Raw genomic sequence first — 19,275 nt, 5'->3', positions numbered from 1 at the left:
CGCCCGCTAGCCCACGGCGCGTCTTGCTGGGGCGGGGTGTGTCGCCTCAGACGCTTCTCGGCTTCACTCGCTTCCGCGGCGGCGGAAAGGCGCCCACGTATATTCCCAGCAGGGAGTCGCTCCCCATTTCGCCTCTGTTGCTATCACTACGAGAAGCGGGTGGAGCCAACCGGGAAAAGGAGTCGCCAGCTGAGAAATTACATGAGTGGAGCCCCGGATGTTCAGGGAGCAGCCGCCTCGCACCGCTCCCCTATGCCCCCGCCCGCAGAAGCGGGTGGCTGAGGAAGGACTTCCCCCGGCCTTGTCCCCATGGGTGGGGTCACGTGACCGCGCTGCCACGTGACCGCTCGTGGCCGCCGCCGTTGCCGCCACCGCCGCGATGGGAACGGCGCTGGACATCAAGATCAAACGGGCCAACAAAGTCTACCATTGCGGGGTGAGTGCGGCTGCCCGCCGGCCCCGGCGTGCGGGGCGGCCCCACCCTCCTGCCCTACGCTCTTACCTGATCCTGCGCCCCTTCGCCTCCCGGCGCCCAGCCTCAGACCCTCGGAGGGCTCGGCGCGGTTTCTGCGGGTCCCCGACTCGGATTTGAGGTCGTCATCGCGGGGCCGATCTGCCGGCCCGGTGCTGGTCTGCCCATGCAGTGCTGCGTCCTGGCTCCTAGCTTTCTGCTGAGTCTTGCCGGCAGTCCGGGAACATCCCGGCTGCTCTGACGTCGCGGGACGCTTCCTTGACAATAGCAACATTTTCCTCTGTCTCTGCCTTCGTAGCTCTGGTTCTGTGCTTCGTGGCGTTCTTTGCTGTGGTACTGGGGCTGTGGCAGGGCTTTTGGGCTGTTTCAGACAGTGTGTGGGAAAGCTCTATTTCTGCCTGTGCTCAGTGCTTTATCTTTCCACTTCTTCTGCCCTGGTGGCGCCCGTTTTTAGATCCCCGCCAAGAACATCACGGGCTTTCCCTGCCCTCCTGTAGCAAGACGGTGCTCAGCTCCTGCTCGGACCGCCTTTAGGTTTGCTAGCAAAGGAGGCGATACCGCGGGAGTACGGCAAGGTAGCCTTTGGGGGAGTGCGGCAGGTTTTCAGAAAGAGAGAAAGGAGCGAGGCCCCCTGAGACAGGACAGTTTGGAGTTCACCTGTAGAATGTGTCACTTCAGTTGTTTTGACTTGTGCATTACAGCCGGAGTGATGTTTTGATACAGTATGCAGGTGCAGACAGTCTTGTTCCGTTTCTGTGGTCTGCAAGAAATCGGAAATGTCTTAATTTGTACCCGGTAGGAAATAATTCCTCAAAGCACTTGGGCAAGAGCAGACGTTTTTGGTTTTTTGTTTTCCCCAGTAGGCAGGAATGAAAAGGGACATTGTAGCCAGGTGGGGGGTGGCCTCTTCTCCCAGGCAACCAGCAACAGAACAAGGGGACACAGTCTCAAGTTGTGCCGGGGTAGGTATAGGCAGGATGTTAGGAGGAAATTCTTCCCAGAGAGAGTGATTTGCCATTGGAATGGGCTGCCCAGGGAGGTGGTGGAGTCACCGTCCCTGGAGGTGTTCAAGAAAAGACTGGATGAGGCACTTAGTGCCATGGTCTAGTTGACTGGATAGAGCTGGGTGCTAGGTTGGACTGGATGATCTTGGAGGTCTCTTCCAACCTGGTTGATTCTATGATTCACCAATGCAGTTGTTGAGCGTGGTAAAATGATGGGGAAACTTCATCTTTTGCAGCTCTTTGAAGAATCTGCGGCTTTTTTAGTTCTTGAAGATTTCGAGCACAGAAGGGGGAAGTAAAAATAATCTGGCTCAAGTTTCTGAGATTTATTTTTACTACTGTTTTTCTAGAAAGATTGTATCATTTATGAAAAAAACTACAAGCACACAGCTTTCTCATGTGTTAGTAATTGGCTGTTGCTGTGTATAAAGCATGTTTCATTCTTCTGAACTGGAAAACTGTTTTAAATGGGTTTGAAAGGGTGTACAGCACTTGCTCTGCAGTTCTCAAATCATCTAGAAAATAACTTTCATAAATTATCATTTTATGAACAACACATAGAATCATAGAATGGTTTAGGTTGGAAGGGACCTCAAAGATCATCCAGTTCCAATCCCCTGCCATAGGCGGGGACACCTCCCACTAAAACAGGGTGCTCAAGGCCTCATCCAACCTAGCCTTAAACACCTCCAGGGAGGGAGCAGCCACAGCCTCCCTGGGCAACCTGTTCCAGTGTTTCACCACTGTCACTGTAAAGAACCCTTTCCTAAGATCTAGATTGAATCTCCTCTCTTCCAGTTTAAACCCGTTAGCCCTCATCCTGTCGTTACCAGATCTTGTAAATATTCCCTTCCCAGCCTTCCTGTAGGCACCCTTCAGATACTGGAAGGCCACTGTAAGGTCTCCATGAATCCTTCTCTTCTCCAGACTGAAGAGCCACAGCTCTTGTTGTAAGGATGTCATAGTGGTAAAGGCAGCTTTTTGCATCTCACTTTCCATTTGTTTTAATAATGCATATTATTAGAAGAATCTTTGTTATTTTGGTATCATAATGTGCCTCTTTTCTGTTTCTGCACTTAACTTACTTTATATCACTCTAAATTGGGTAATTTTTTTGTAAAACAGGAAAGGGATATTTCTACTGTCTTTAAGCTGAAATTAGATGTTTATAATTAGTCAATTTGTCCATATTGCTTACTGCCACTTTTACTCCATGTGGAAACTTCTATAGCTTTAGTTCATTTACTAGTCCTGACATGTGGGGTCTGAGTGATGTTAAAACAGAAGGATGAAAGAGCTGTACACCAAAAGTACATGAAGTTTTAATAGCAGAGAAAGGAATTACAAATCTCTCTTTGATTAGCCATGGAATTTATGCAGGTTTGTAGGGCTTGTTTTTTTTCAGAAATTTAGTGATAGGTACATATTTCAGTGATGGTAGCAATGCTAACAACACTTCAGTCTGTGGCAGCTTTCACTCTAAAATATGCATCAAGTCTACTTGGAAATGATGAGATGCCTTTCGTAAAGACAGTAGATCACCCCAGTGTACATTCATTTAATGGCAATAGGGATATGGTGGGGAGGCGTGATCTTTTGTTTTCTGAGTTTATTTGAAGCTGCATTTGGCTGTGGAAGAAGGTACTGTCTAAATTATGCACCAATATAGAAGTCTTTTTGTTACACTTATTACTTTATAATGGTAGAGAGAGTTGCTAAAATATTACTCAGCTTTCTAAGTTATAATTTAACTGAGCCTGTGATTAACCCAGCATAACCCCACAGTGCTTGTTTTCTCCTTAGTCTTGATTTCTGCTGCATTTCTTGTGCTGGCAGTATTGGCTATGCAGTAAACAGATCATGTTGTTGTTTTCCTATTAATATGTTCTCAGGTAGAGTAGAAGAGAGAATGTTCAGCAGTCGTTATCGAATTATCTTGTGTTGGATGACCTACAGAAGTGAAATTAGACATAGTGGAGCAGCTCCAACAGAGCAGGAAATTGGGTGACCAAAATGAAGTGAGATGAATGCAGAATAGTCTAAACGATCTCAGCCTGTGATTTTAGGTGATAATAGACTAATGAACTGGTAATGGCAATAGTTGCTGATTCTTCCATTCAAGCTCTGTTTTTGTACTTCTTGAGGGTGCCTCGTCTGGTTGAAACATTCAGGCATATTTAGAGATCAGTGTGTCTCAATCTGTTGCAAGTATGTCAGCCAGCATCTTTACAACTCTTGAGTGTATTTGTTGTACATCTTTATTCCCTCTCAGTGGGGAGGAGTGAGTGGGAACTGATATAGGAGAGACCCATATTTAACCAGTAGCTGTTCTGAGAATTCAAGGTAAATAGCTCATTTTCAAACTGGTAAGCTGTGGCAAGTGGGGTCCCCAAGAGATTGGTAGTCATCCCAAGACTCTTTAATACCTTCTGAAGTGATCTGATTGATGGGAACAGGTGTACCCTGATGATTTCAAACTCAATGGGAAAGTGGAGACTTTGGAAGGGAGAACTGTCTTGTAGGAAGACCTGCATAGGCTAGAAGAGTGATCTAGCAGGAGCCCTATAAAGTTCAGCAAGTACAAGTATAAGGTCTTGCACCTGGAAAGACATAATCCAGGAATGCAGTGCAGCCTGTGGTCTGCCTAGCTAGAGACCAGCTTTGTATGAGTGAACCTGAGGTACCTGGTGGGCAACAAGCTCAGTACGCGGGAACAATGTGCTGCTGTGGTCAAAAAAGTCAGCAGGATGCTGGGCATCATCATCAGAGATAAAGAAGTCATTATCCCACTCTACTTAGTGCTTGTCAGGCCACACATGGAATATTGTCTTGGTTTTGGTTCCCACTATGCCAAAAATATGTGAACAGACTGGAGAGGGTCTGAGGAATGGCCACAAAGATGATCAAAGGACTGAGAACCTTGCCATATGAGGAAAGGCTAAAAGAACTGAATTTGTTCAGATTTGAGAAAAAAAGGCTTGGGGAAGACTGTATCACCATGTTCCAAAACATAGAGGGTGGCTACGAAGATGACAGGGATACCCTTTTTACAGGGAGTCACATGGAAAGGTGAGGGTTAATGGGTACAGCATACTTCTGGGGAGATTTTTTTTCCCCCAATGAGAACAATGGAGAGGCTATGATTCTGTGATTGATTTTTTTTTTCCTGTTGCAAAGCAATCTGCTCCATCATGTGGGAGTCACTTCACCTCCTAAAACTTTCTTTAGTTCTAGATAATTTTGTTCTTTTCAGTTGTTCTGTGTTAGCTGTTCCTTTTTGATTGGGAGAAAGTAGACACAAAATTTGTAAAGTGGTCATGCACCATGCAAGCTTTGGATTGTGTTCCTGCTTTCAAAAAGGAAGTTGGTTCAAGTAACATGCTGTGATGAAAAGTAAGCAGTTTCTGTATTTGTTAGTTATTGTCATCAGAAACTGGAGGAACTAAGCAAACAAAGACCTCAGTTTTGTCCAGACTGCAATTTGAGAAAAACTGACTTAAAGAGATTACTTTGAGATGTGTGAGGAAAAACCAAGTTTGCCATTTCTTGGGCCAAACAACTAATAGCATTTAAAAAAAAAAAAAGAGAGTATTTAACAACAAAAAGTTAATCAAATGGATTCTAATACCATTCCTATGAAGCAAAATAAGGCTTGTTGCAGCCAAACTATGTTGAAGTTCCTAGAAGCAGAAGATCTTAGTTCAGGAGACTTTCTTCTAATTGGATGGAGAATTCTTGAGCTGTTGAGGCTTATTTAATAAACTCTGGAATGCTAGAAGAATGAGGGGACAGGCATGACTAATGATGCATTTTGTTTAAAAAACCTAAAGAAGATGGCTGGAGTAACTGTGGCAGTTAGTCTGAGATTGATAATTAAAGCAATTCTAGGCTGAAAGGACTGGAAAATACATTGTACGAAGACAGGTGTTGCAGTTAACGTCGGCCAAGGGTTGTAACATCAAGTGAGTCCAAAATAAACTTGAGTAAGAATTTGCACATAAGGAAGCCTTTACTTTTTCTGAAAAAAACAAAAAAACAAACTAATTAGTAAATCTGATCACTGAGGATTTAAATAATCTAATGACTAATTAGTTTGATGTAGTCATCTTGTTCTACTGAATTCAGTCAGTTCCTTTCTAATGAATCAGAAGAATATATATAATTAAGATTTGCAGGTGGCTTGCATAAAGGGAGAGATGCAGAAGAAAGTGATCAGGATTATTTATTTAATATGACTTAGATGAACTTAATGTGAATTTTAAAACTGTCAAATGCTTATGCATTGTTCTAGAAGTGAAAGAATGTGATATGGAGACTCAAGTATAAAAGGAACCTAAGGCATCTTCTTGGTAACCAACTGATGGAGAAGATTGCAGGGGGGGATCTTATGGCTACCTTCCAATACCTGAAGGGATCCTACAAGAAGGCTGGAGAGGGGCTTTTTATAAGGGTGTCTAGCAGTAGAACAAGAGGGAGTGGTTTAAGCTGAGGGAGAATAAGTTTAGACTGGATCTTAGGAAGAAGTTCTTCAGTGTGAGGATTGCAGGACTCTGGAATAGGCTGCACAGGAAGGTTGTGGATGCCTTCTCCCTGGGGGTGTACCCAACTAAAGAAATAAGGCATTGTGCTGCTGGATTGGTGCAATCACAGAAGCATAGAATCAGTCAGGGTTGGAAGGGACCACAAGGATCATCTAGTTCCAATCAGAAATACAATCTGATGGAATGCAAACAATTTCAATATTATAGCGTCTTTTTCATGACACTTCCCTTTCCATCACAGTAATCACCTTTAAAGATTTTTGCTAGTGATTTCAAGATGCTTTTTCATTTCTCAGGAGACAATGCATGTTACAACAGAAAGATCATATTTCAAGTCATTCATACTTCAAGTCATTTATGGGTTTAACTGGAAGAGGGGAAATTCAAACTAGATGTTAGGAAAGGGTTCTTTATAGTGAGGGTGGTGAAACACTGGAACAGGTTGCCCAGGAAGGTTGTGGATGCTCCCTCCCAGAGGTGTTCAGGGCTAGGTTGGATGAGGCCTTGAGCGATCTGTTCTAGTGGGAGGTGTCCCTGCCTATGGCGGGGAGTTGGAACTGGATGATCTTTGAAGTTCCTTCCAACTTAAACCAGTCTATGATTCTGTGATCTCCTTTCTGCCCCAAATATATACACCCTTATTGTGTCCAAGTATGTAGTCAATATCTCTGGAATAGTTTGTCACTGTGCAGTGGGAGTCTGTTCTCATTTATTAAAGAGGTTCACATGTTCAGAGTTATCATTGCTTCTTCTAGTTCAGCTGTACTCATTTTTTCAAAGCAATAACCTAATTGCTTGTACTAATTAAAGCCTGTTAGCAAAGCAGTACTGTATTTAGGTCAGCTTTTCTTTGCTGTCCTTTTGTGCTTGTGCCTCCTGTTCCTGGCATTTCCCAGTTGCTGCAGGTCCTCTTTTCAGATTTGCAGTGTGTCTGCCTTCGTTGTGATGCTCGATGCTCTACTGCTGTCCTGTTCTGCTCTCAACCGCCTGACCCATTTTCTGTACTGTCATCTTGTACCAGGACTAAAGACAAAAGGCTGGCAAAATTCAAATAGGTCTGTCAGAGATGTACATGATTAGACTGGCTTTAACTGGTTGAACATAGAGTGGGCAGTCTGAATTATCCTTTGGTTGGAGTGATCTGTAGTTTGGTGTCTAGTTTGCAAGCCTGGTGAAGGTGCAGAGAATGTTACCATCAGACAGAAGAGAATGTGAGCCCCAGGAAACTTTCTTCAGGTTCTCAAATCACTTGCTGCTATTTCCAAACGTGTATGAATCTTTTCATGTTGTCTTTTCTCCTATTAGGAAGTTCTTTCTGGAGTCGTGGTCATAACAAGTAAGGACACAGTCCAGCACCAAGGTATCTCACTAACAATGGAAGGATCAGTAAATCTGCAACTTAGTGCCAAAAGCGTGGGTGTGTTTGAAGCCTTCTATAACTCTGTTAAGGTAAGACCTGCACAGGTTAGTTATTTCTAGTGCAAAACCTTTGTCTCCTTTTTCAAATGATACCTTTCCTTAGTGGTTCTCAGGTTGCACTTGATGGTATGCAAATGACAGAAAGCAGAGAAATGCTCAGTGTCATTATCTAGTGTTAGGTGATGATGTTTGGGGGGAGAAACTTGCAGCGGTTGGAGAGTTTTCTTTAGGGCTGAAATACAAAAACATAGTGTGGTTACTGGATGATGCATTGAAGCACCATGATTTAAAGAAAAACTATAACTTGTGTGATTTCTCTCTTTGTAAAATTACTGCTTTTAGTTGAACTTTTGTGCCAGATCAGTCACTATCACAATAGTTTTTGCAGAGGCTGCTGGGGCTTTGTGTTACGGGGCATGATACAGGACCTGCACATATTCTTCTCTGGAACATGAGGCTGTGCACATACTTCTTGACTGAGGAGTTCCTGGAAGGCCTTTATTCATGTCTCCAGGTTTGAAAGCATGAGGTTTGCAATCTAGCAGGACAGGTTATCTCATGCTGCGCATGAGCATGGGTGTACTGACTGAAACAAAACTGGCTCTTTCTGGAGGCAGTATAGCTACATTTGCAATATGGTTTGCTAAAGTTAGAGAAAATTCAGTGCAGGGCTTTTTAAGGTCTTTTTTTTTAATATGTGAATAACTGGCCCATAAATGATTGAAAATCAGCAGCAACAGATTTTCTTATTACTGTCAATTAGAGGGAAAATAGTAAAACTCCATAGAGGAAAGAAGCATCATCTTCAAGTAGACTTCCCCAGTAAAACTGGAGTTAACCATTGTTCCAGTAAGAGACTAACCCTAAATACTGATGCTTAGGGTGGGAAAGGGCTGGGAAGAGAGTTGAAGGGAATGATTGCCTGCTCAGCTGGCACACACAACTGTAAACTCTTGTAGCTACTATTAAGGGTCATAATTTAAGAACTGAAACTCTGCTTTCCACGGAGACTCTACTGTTTATCTCTCTAAAGATGTCTGTCCATTAGTATGATACAACCATTAAATAGATTGTTTTCCTGAAGAAAGCATTCTTAATATTCATTTTCATTTTAAGACTTGAAAGCTATGTTGTGATAAAACAGCCAAGTTTCTGGAAATTCGGGAATGGATGTTGTTAGTTCTTGAAATGATAGGACTGTCACTGTGCTTCAAGCTAAACCTCTTAATATTTACCTTTGCAGCCTATCCAGATTATTAACAGCACAATTGAAATGGTAAAACCAGGAAAACTTCCCAGTGGCAAGACAGAAATTCCGTTTGAATTTCCATTGCATATGAAGGGGAACAAAGTCCTGTATGAGACATATCATGGTGTCTTTGTTAATATTCAGGTAAGGCAGTTGTATCTGCAGAGAAAACCTGAACTTACATTATTTGGGGAATGTATTCTAAAGCATCTCTTATTTCATGGAAGCAGAGGACAAAGTTTTGTGGTAAAATTTTCCCTTCATAGTGCAATACATTTTCTTTTCTCAATTTGAAGAATGAGCAGAAAGTTAGAGAACATTTGAAGCAGCTTTTAAGCTTGTCTTTATTAACACAGCATTGTTCTGGTGTATTTTCTGCATATAATGCAAGAATAAAAAGTAGATGTTAACCTTTTAAATACTAAGTTTCCTGAGGTCTCAGAATCCCATCAATAAGGTGTTGCTTTAAAAAAAAAATTCTGAAATTAAGTGTATACAATTCCAGATCCATTTTAAGGTAGAGGGATAACAACTTACAGGAACAAAGGTACCTGTTGTAACCTCTTAATGCAAGGGCCATTTGGGTGATGAATGAGGCACAAACCCCATTGCTGCTCTAGCAAGGGAATTCGAGAAACGCAAAGGGCAGAGAATCTCAGAAGTCTTCTCAGTTGCCCTTTATTGCAGTGTTGTAGCATTCCCAGCTGAAGCTATACAATGGTAGGACAAGGAGGTGCAAGCTGGAGCGTAGCAGGCTCCATGTAAACATAAGGAAAAAATTCTGTACAGTGTAAAGGTGAGAGAATACTGGAACAGGCTGCCCAGAGAGGTTGTGGAGTCTCCTTCTACGGAGACATTCAAAACTCACCTGGATGCCCTCCTGTGTGACCTACTCTAGGTAACCCTGCAGTGGCAGAGGGTTTGGAGTAGATGATCTTTTGAGGGCCCTTCCAACCGCTAACATTCTGTGATGTAAGAATACTGCTCATTGTTGGTGAATTAGTTCCTCAGTCTCACAGACTGTTTACTCAAGATGTGGAAAGCTTTTGCGAATGACTGTGGGCCTGTAAACACAAAGGAAAACGAGTGTTAATTTGGGAGCATCTAAACTTGTATGCCTGTTGTCTCTTTCCCTATCACTGGTACACACCTTGCCTACTATTCTGGTTTAAATGGTGTCTTAAATATTAAGAATAGTAACATGTTGCACATCTGCAATGAAAAGATGGAAAGGTGAGAGAGGGAGAATTTTAACTAAGGCTCTCTTTTTCTCTTTTCTCTGCCATTCTGTCCTTGCCAGTACACCCTGCGGTGTGATATGCGACGTTCTTTGCTGGCAAAAGACCTAACTAAGACTTGTGAATTCATTGTCCACTCACTGGTAAGTGTGGTTTATATTAACTGTACACAGTGTGTCTTTTGCGTTTTTTCCTCACCCACTTTAAAGTTTGGCAGCAAAGTTACAAAATCAAGTGAAATAATCTCATTTATCATAGCAGCACACAAGCTATGTGTAAAGGAAGCTAACATCAAAACAAAAACATGCAGAAGAGTTGGGATGTCAGTTGCTTCTGATGAGAGCAACACACAGCTCTCTTCATTTAAAGAAAATAGTACAAAGAAGGTCTGGATTATAAGATGCTTTTATACTGCACTGAGTTTATTCTCTTATTCATCCTTTCAGTTCTAAAACAATGGTGTAGTTAGATAAATATTATGGTGTTCTTCTAAACACTGCTTCAGATTATCTAAGCATTTCTTAGTCAGAAGGTTCCAGGCATCCACAGTGCCTGCCCTAGAAATGGAAGTTTGTTGGTGAAGAGAAAATAATTTGATTTCTGTTCTTCAGATGACTAATTATGATTTAAAGCCTTGACTCCAAAGTATCAAAACTTGGACTGCATCAAGTTGGAAATAAGAAGCTTGTCAGCTTAATCACTATTGCTGTTAAATAAGCTCATGGCTGGCAGTATGCTAAAATAACTAGGTTAACAAAAGTCCTCAACATGCACTTAGCAACATCCAGATGCATTTCCTTCTGTGGAGATACTGTGGGATGAGATTTGACTACCACACAAAAAATACTTTTTGCTGCTTGTTATTTGAAGTTCTTGTATCAGATTGGGCTTTTAGTTTATATTGACCTGTACTTAATGTCCAGAGCATCTTATGTCAGTACAGGCTGTGCAGGCCTAATTGTCTCTTTTTCCACCCACAGCTTCTGGGAACATACTGTTTGTATCATTCCTTTGAACTCGTAACAGGACAATAAACTGTTAGACCCTTTCTATCTTACTTATGAATCATGGTGGAAATAGGTTCTTTTAGTTCTCTAGATTTAGCTAGGTGCTCTAAAGAAGTTTTCTGTTGATAAAAACTTCCTTATTTTCTAGAATAGATTATGCCACATTTTATTGGTCCATTGTTAAAAGTAAGCCACTATCAAAATAGGAAACAAACTGCATATTGTGCAGTTTCCTGGTTTTCTTTCTTGTTCCCACTACAGTGCTACTTAGATCACAAGTCAGTAAATCACTAATCTCTTAGAGCAAATAAATTACATTTTACTGAACATATAATTTTTACTGTTAGTGCTCAATGTACCATTTCTTTTAACCTTATTCTTTGCCAGAATTTGTAATTTATGGGAAAATATAGTCCATCTTTTGCTAACATCTTGCAGCTGGGCAACAGAAGCTATTTTGAATTCTTAAGTAGTGACAGTAGGTGCTCAGAGTTCAAGTTAAGCCCGCTGGTGGTGATGTGCACTGCCAAGTCCCAGTTATTGTGTCTCACATAATTCTGCACTGCCCACTTATTCTAAATATGTATGAAAAAGACATTGCCTCTCACAGAGGTAAGGGTGGATAGAGAAGTTGGTGAATAGAAAGCAAAGCTTGGTTCCTGAGGCAGAGTACAGGCTGCCATCTCAGCAAAGCTTTAGGGCCCGTTCAGCCTCTTATGGAAAGACTTCTTGGTTTCGTGAGAAATGCTGCAAATAGATATTGAAGAACTGTAAAAATGTGCCCAATTTGCTTTTCTGGTGTGAAAAGCTGATCTGGACCAACTTTTCTTTTACTGTTAGAGAAGCCAGAGTGTTTAAGCCCATTAAATCAATGCTATGCTAGATTTCATCAGCCGAGGATCTCCTAGTAATATAAGGATGGCTTAGGAGACTTGATCTGTTAGTGAAAGGGCAGGAGAAAGAGATCAAAGTGCTCAAGAGATAAGAGGGAGAGAGAGTTTATAAAACATATTTGAAGCAGTGGAACAAGTTGATTTATAATCTCCCCCTCTCCCCTGTCCAAATTTACTGAGTATTAAGAATGAAAGGAAATACTGCAGGTGACATAGGATATGTAATTATTTGTAAAGACAGAAATGTGGAGTGTATCTTCTTTCTACAGCATACCATATTCTTCAGGTAGGTAATGTATTGTTTCTCTTCCAGGTGGTTTATAGTAGTCAACCACATATTTTGGTTCTTCTTTCCTTCTTCTTTTTTTTCTCAGTGTAGGTAGAGCTTATGCCAAAACTTTAGATTGAGATCTTGCTCTGGTTTATCACAGTGGCAAACACAAAGTAGCCTGAAATTGACACAGCTCTGTTTCTGCCGTTTAGGTGTGTGATGCATTCTGACTAGTATTTAGACAATATTGTAATCCAATGACAAAGGCAGGAAACCTCAGGTTTTCTATTACACAGATGCACACTTTCAGTATGGAGGTAATCCTGAAAACTTGCACAGCTAACAGTTGCTTGACTTTGTTGCCTTAGTTTTCTCTGTATGTGATTTGTAAATCACAGTTAACAGCTTAACTCTTTATTTGTAGTCACAGAAGAGGAAACTGACAGCGAGCCCAGTAGACTTCACAATTACTCCTGAAACCTTGCAAAACGTTAAAGAGGTAAGGATTTTCTTATTATTTTAAATGTAGTGCTTGTGTGAGTCTGATTGATTTTAAATGTAATGCTTGTGATGAGGAATGACTAACTGCTACCCTGCAGATAATCAACTCTTTCCCCTTTTGTCCTTTTCATTTTTGTTAGCAGTAAAGTGATTTTTCCTCAACCATTTTGATAGTGGTGACTAATGGAAGGTGGAACTTTGTTCAGTTAGGGTTAATCATTTTTATCAGTGAAAGATGCCAAGGGAAGACTTTGTTCCATACCATGTGTAGCCAGGATCCTTTAAAAATGTTTATTTTGATCTTTGGTTGTGCCTTCTTTATAGCCCTATTTGGCTTTGGGAAGTCTGTATGAACAGTAGTGGCTATCTTGGTCATTTAGCTTTCTGAACAGTGGTTTCTGTTTGTGCGCTGAAACCTGTGTTCTGTTTTTCCAGATTTTCCCTTTGTGCATCTTGTGTTATTGAGACTATTTTCCTGCTTTAGGGCCATTGCCTTTAGTCCCAGACTTGAATTTAGACCTGCTCTTCCACCTGTTAATCAGCTGCTTGGTTGTTTCATGCTATTGTTGCCTTCATTTTATATATTTAAGGATTATGTGGTTGAGAGGGACAGAGACTGGCAACCACTCAGCAAAATTACAGCATTTGACCAGCCTCACAGAACTAAAAAGTAAATTAATTTTCCTTTATTTTGCTTTGTTCCCATATTATCTTGTCCTTTCACTGAATACTACTGACAGAAGTCTGATGTCACCTTCTTTACTCATTCCTGCCAGGAACTTACACATATTGATAACATTCCATGGAACTGTTTGTTCTGCAGGGTGAACAATCCCAGCTCTCAGCCCCTTCTTGAGTGTCACATATCCAGCAAAGGCTGGACTTGAACTTGGAGGAAGTGATGCTTGAATATTAATGAACTCTCTTGGCCCCCACTACCTTCTAGAGCCCTAATCCAGGCAGTTACTCCAAGCAGATCTCTGAAGAGGTCAGAGTTACCTTTCTTGAAGTCCAGAGTTGCAGTCCTACTTACTGCCCTGCTGTTTCCTTGTGATCCCAAATTCCACCATTTCAAGGTCCCTACAGCCAAGGCTGCCTGCAGCTTTTGCATCTGCAACCAGACTTCCTTTGTTCATTAGCACAGGGTCTAGCAGCATATCTCCATTTGCTGGTTTCTCCACCACCTGTGTCAGTAAGTTACCATCACTACACCAGAGGAACCTCCTGCACTGTCTGTGCCCTACTGTGTTGCCTTTCCAGGCCATATTGGGGTGATTGGTGTTTACTAATAGTACTGATGAGAAGAACTTGCAAGGAATCATACAATAAAAAAGCATTTTACTAATGCTCTGTGAGAACTGAGTATTTCATGGAGTGATTTTGTCTGGAATGTAACTTCTGTCACGTAAGTTAGAAGAAATTACCCAAGTGAGGTTATATTTACTAAGCACATGAAAATTCCTCTCTTGATTTCTCTGACATTTGTTTTGAGTGGAACAGCTAAATGCTCTAGAGGTGTTTGGTGTCTGAGTGAAACAGTCTAAAGAATAGCTGAGGAGAACTTTTTCTGCCATTGCTACTGGCAGCCAGGACGAAGAAGCAAAACAAACAGATGGGGAGAAAAAAGGTTTGCAACAAGAAAAAAAGAAGAATCAGTTACATGAGTTGGAAGTTACGTGTTTGGAAGAAGGAAGAATCAGTTGCATGAGGAAGGAAACCCGATGCCACAAGCAAGTGTGAACAGATGGTTGGAAGGTAAAGGCTTACATCAAAGATGTCAGTAGTGGAAAAAACAGAAAGAAGAAGAAGAAAGCTTGCAAAAGAAGGGAAAGGTTAGAGAAGGATGCTCAGAGAGTCTTAAGCTGCATGGTGAAGATCTTAGCTGAAGATGTGGGTAGAAAACTTGACTGTTTCAGTATGCCTCCTGCCAGAACTTGAAATGTAACTGGAGCTTCTGTCATATGAGTTTCTCTCCTGGCAGACAGTATCTGCAGTGCCTGCTGGCCTCCAAAAGGGGAGGCCAAGGGGAGCAAAAACCCTGCTTTGATCTTTTATGGAAACTGGTCTATAGAATGTCATCCTTAATCAACTTCTCTTACTGCTCTTCCCATAGAAAGCAGGAAACATGCTTGCTGTTAAGAAACTTTTGCAAGTTGTGTGATTCTGTATTCAGATGAATCTCTTTATTAACTGTCTTTTAGTGGTGTCTTGGCAGATAAGCAGTATGTTCCATCTTGTACTAAACAAAGAGTTTTAGATGCCTCTCTTCCTTCTCATGATTTTTTTTCTTAGTCTGCTCTTGCAGTTCTTTTTCTCCTCCCTGTCTGATTTTTTTCAGAGAGCTTCACTTCCAAAATTTCTCATCAGAGGTCATCTCAGTTCTACAAATTGTATCATCACACAGCCACTGACAGGGGAGCTGGTAGTGGAGAATGCAGAGGCAGCAGTCAAGAGTATTGAGCTGCAGTTAGTACGAGTGGAGACTTGTGGTAAGTGCCTCTAAAAGGGGTGTGTGCAGACTGCAGTAGTTGCCACTTGCACTCTTTTTGTTGCAAGACTGTCAAAATGAGCAGTACAGTTAGACCTGCAAAAAATTGCTTTGCACTTTGGATGTAACAGTCCAGTATAACCTCTCTCTGTAATCTGTAACTCAGAGTACTACTGTCAAAACATGCAGGTTTGAAGGCAAAATGTTTTCCCCCCACACACCTCCCTCCAAACTCAGCATATCTCTAATTTTTGTCTCCTGCCTTCTCTTCTGTCTTTATCTTCCCCTCCTTCTCCCTCTGAATTCCCTGCTTTCAGGGTGTGCAGAAGGGTATGCCAGAGATGCTACAGAGATACAGAACATTCAGATTGCTGATGGGGATGTCTGCAGGGGGCTCTCCATTCCTATATACATGGTGTTTCCCAGGTTGTTCACCTGCCCCACCCTGGAAACAACAAACTTCAAAGTTGGTAAGTGGATAGGACTGTCTCCTTTGCTGATGTCTGAGGCTGCTTTTTGTGATCTACACCAGCTGCTCCTTCCTGCTTTTTGTTTCCAAAATATTCCTTGAACACCTACAATTCAGGATTTCCTTCACTTGTTCAAATAACTGCTGCAGAAAAACCTGTTTGCTAGCCTGTCTTCCTTTGCTTCATTCTGCTGGAATCTCTTGGTGATTCTATTTGTTTTGTTTTATCATATTGAAGCTGCAGTCCCTAACCTTTAGGACCCTTCCCAGCTGAAGTCCCTCTTCCATTTCTTCTGGACGTGTGTGCACAACTAGCTTTGCCTACCTGCTTACCTGTTCCTCCAGGAATGGTTTTGCACCTGATATGTAATGATTTTCCCCAAAATAATGTTCTTCTCTACCTTCTACCTTTTCTACCTCTTGAATAGTAATTTACAGTGACAAGTAGTGACTGTTAGTATAGAACCTACTTTTATGTACGAAGAACAGTTTTATTACATAGTTATGAAGATTCTAAAATGGGACAGTTACTTTATTTTTATTTCTGGTTCCCTTATTAACTCTACCTGACTTCTCCTTCATAGAATCCCAGATTGGTTTGGGTTGAAAGGGACCTTAACAATCATCTAGTTCCAAGTCCCCACTATGGGGTGGGACACCCTCCACTAGACCAGGTTGCTCAAGACCTCATCCAGCCTGGTCTTGAACACCTCCAGGGAGGGGGCATCCACAGTCTCCCTGGGCAACCTGTTCCTGTGCCTCACCACCCTTGCTGGAAAGAACTTCTGCTATCCAGTTTAAATATACCCTCCTCCAGACTAAAGCCATCACCTCTCATGTTATCACAAGCCCGTGTAAAAAGTTTTGTTGTATACCCAAAAGTACCTTTCTGTTGTAGGCCTGCCAGTACCTTCAGTTACTGCAAGTCTCCCTGAAGCCTTCTCTTCTCCAGGCTGAACAGCCTCAACTCTCAGCCAGTCCCCATAAGGGAGGTGCTTCAGCTCTCTGATCATCTTTGTGGTCCTCCTCTGAACTCATTCCAAGAGTTCAATATCATTTCTATTTTTGATTGATTCTAGATCTGATGCTGCTTTTGAACAACACAATAGAGTACTGATTTAAAGAGAAGATTTTCTTTTGTACTGTTTCTATGGCTTGCCAGGTACACTGTATTTTGGGCTTTAATGTCATAAGGCCATACATAATGCAGGATGCCAGGACTATGTTACAAGCTGCCGGCAGGGGTCTGTTTCCTACCTATTGCCCTTAGATGCTTCTGAACAGTGCATAGTGGTGTGAGATACCTTTTTCTGAACATTTCAATCTGAATCCTGCCTCTTGGCCAGAAGACTGCATGTCATAGTGGTTCAGTGATGTGGCAGAGATCCCAGAGGGTAAAATGGCCCAAGATGCTCCAGGAATAAAGGTCTGGGATGCCTATGGTAAGGTTCTTCCTGGAGTACATTACACAGGAAAATCAAAGGTATTTGAAGAGCTTCTAGGAGCCCTGTAAAATGCTGTATCTGAGAGCAGGAATTGCTTCCCTCTTGCCCTACTGCTACCATTCAGTCTCATACAGAAATATGAATGTTCTTTTTCTCCCTTTCTTCCAGAGTTTGAAGTTAACATTGTTGTCCTTCTGCACGATGATCACCTCATCACAGAGAACTTCCAGTTGAAGCTCTGCAGGATGTAAGTGGGCAGAGGAGAATCACTTCAGGATTTACTGGAAAAGGACAGAATTCTTGAGAGGCAAAGCAAAATTTTATCCATGTTGTATTTTAACTGAAAACACATCACTTCCTGCTCACTGCTGGGCATTCTTGTGCTTTCAGTTCCTATAATCTTGCTAGGACTTTGCCTGCCTTGTGGTAGCCTACATGGATGGACATATTTACCCAGACAGAGTTGTCGGGTATCTTTCTGACTTGAGCAACCACATTTTTGCCAATTCTTCTTGGCCAAATGCTGAAGGAACAATTCTAAGTGTAGAAATACTTAATTGCTCTCCTTACTTAATTTTGTAATAATTCTTCCAAAGTCCTTTAAAGGCCTCTTAAACCCACTAAATCCTGCTGCATAGACTCTGAGTGTATATGTATGTATAGGGGGAGGAGACTATGGGACTTGCAAAGTAGTACTGAACAAGGTCTTTGAAGGTATAATAAATGGTGCTACAGCAGTGCACAGTGGCAGTATGGGTTGAGTATCACAAGCTGAATGTGAAGTAAGTGATGTGAAATTACACCAGTTGTATTTAGGGCAAATTGAGAATACCAGTCTGGTAGAATGCTTAGAGCCATGCTGATTTTCCCTGGGCTCCCTGGATTACTTCACCTTTGATTTGTGTAAAATAGCTGCAAAACATGGTTAAGTATAACACAAAGAAGTGTATTCTCAAATAGACTATCTTCCCTTTTGTAAGACTTCTACAGATCAGTTCTGATGTAGAAAACAGAAAGGAGGAAAAAAAAAGTCAGTGAGGTGACAAACAGCACCATGAAATTGTTCCAGCCCAGCCTATGCTGATGACAAAAACATGGCATTAAAAACCTTGCATGCTGTGGCACCTTGTGCTTTCAGGACAGGGCTTGTCATTATATTAATAACTGTTCTAAGGGAAACAGTTGCTCATAATTAGGTGGGTTAATATTTTCATTTGTTCAGCTTGAAATTATAAAGAGAAATTTCAGGAAAGGAATAAGCTGTAGTAAAGTTTTTGTCACTATACAGCTTAAAGGGAAGTATCATAGGAAAGCTTATTTGGGTAAAAATAACTGTGCCAAGACAGCCTGTTGATTTTGATGTTGTTAAACAGCAGCCACTGTTGCATTCTGTACCCATGTGGGGTGAATGCAGACTAAGTATATGAAGTATTATATAAAAGTGTAAGGGTAAAGGTGACAACCTGAAAAGACACCAACGCAAACAATCATTTCCTTTACCCTTAATTGAGCAGCACTGCCAACTGCAACAGCTGACATTTAGTTCAGCGTCTTGCAACAGGAAAGTTGCCTACCCTAAAATCAGGAACCCGTAGAGGATGATTTGTAGGAAGACAAAAGGCATTTTTTCTAGGCTACGTGATACTGTGAGAGTGCCACCTGCTGCTCAAAGTGGCACTATCACCTTCCACGGCTCTTTAAAAAGGGGTAGTGGCTTCATCGTGCCTTGGGACACTGCATCCTGATAGAGCCTGCTCGACGGTCTCCCTCCCTGCACAGCACTGTTGTAGGAGGAGTCTGTCTGCTCTGATGCCGGCGTTGTAAAGAAGGCTGTGAACAAACTATCGCTGGAAATCACTAAAATCCTTCTCACTTACTTATGGGAGTTAGGGAAAAGGAACATGGGGTTAAAAAAACCACGCTGGAGGCCTGTCTGTGCTATGAGTACTGGATAAAGGAGATAGACTGACCACAAACAAGGGTGTGTGAGTACAGGTTCAGTGCCAACTGTGCTGTTGCCACAGCCAGCTAACCCTTATTACCTTATGTTGGGTTCTGTTGGGAGAATGCTGTCCAGTATGGCAGGTGCAGGACTGCTTTGCTAACTTCTTGGCAAGTCAAGGACATCTCTACTCTGAGTGCCAAAGAGTGAGTCTGTTTTTGGGAGAAGAAAATGGTGGATGCTGATGAAAAGGATGCAAGTGCTGTACTGTAGAGCAATACAGTACCCAGTTTTTCAGGCAAGTAGGTGCCCCATAATGCTCTACCACAAAGCAGA

At 41.9% G+C, this 19,275-nt stretch overlaps 1 protein-coding gene and 1 long non-coding RNA gene across 2 annotated transcripts; one reads left to right on the top strand and one right to left on the bottom strand.

Annotated features, from left to right (window-relative positions):
• The first annotated feature begins 249 nt into the window (after window positions 1–249).
• Window positions 250–17,734, top strand: VPS26C (VPS26 endosomal protein sorting factor C). Its single transcript, XM_064152513.1, has 8 exons — window positions 250–436; window positions 7,323–7,466; window positions 8,680–8,829; window positions 9,986–10,066; window positions 12,519–12,593; window positions 14,934–15,084; window positions 15,401–15,553; window positions 17,166–17,734. The coding sequence occupies exons 1-8, from the start codon at window positions 380–382 to the stop codon at window positions 17,246–17,248; spliced, it is 894 nt and encodes a 297-aa protein (XP_064008583.1). The 5' UTR covers window positions 250–379; the 3' UTR covers window positions 17,249–17,734.
• On the bottom strand, window positions 9,005–19,129 carry LOC135180190 (uncharacterized). The gene is made up of 2 exons (XR_010304319.1): window positions 19,040–19,129; window positions 9,005–9,749 (listed from the first exon to the last, which is right to left on the bottom strand). It is a non-coding gene; the product is annotated as an uncharacterized LOC135180190 (long non-coding RNA).
• Window positions 19,130–19,275: the final 146 nt, after the last annotated feature.

This window comes from Pogoniulus pusillus, chromosome 12, assembly GCF_015220805.1.
Source record: "Pogoniulus pusillus isolate bPogPus1 chromosome 12, bPogPus1.pri, whole genome shotgun sequence".
In the NCBI taxonomy this organism is placed as follows: Eukaryota; Metazoa; Chordata; class Aves; order Piciformes; family Lybiidae; genus Pogoniulus; species Pogoniulus pusillus.
This window is presented reverse-complemented; position numbering and strand designations above follow the sequence as displayed.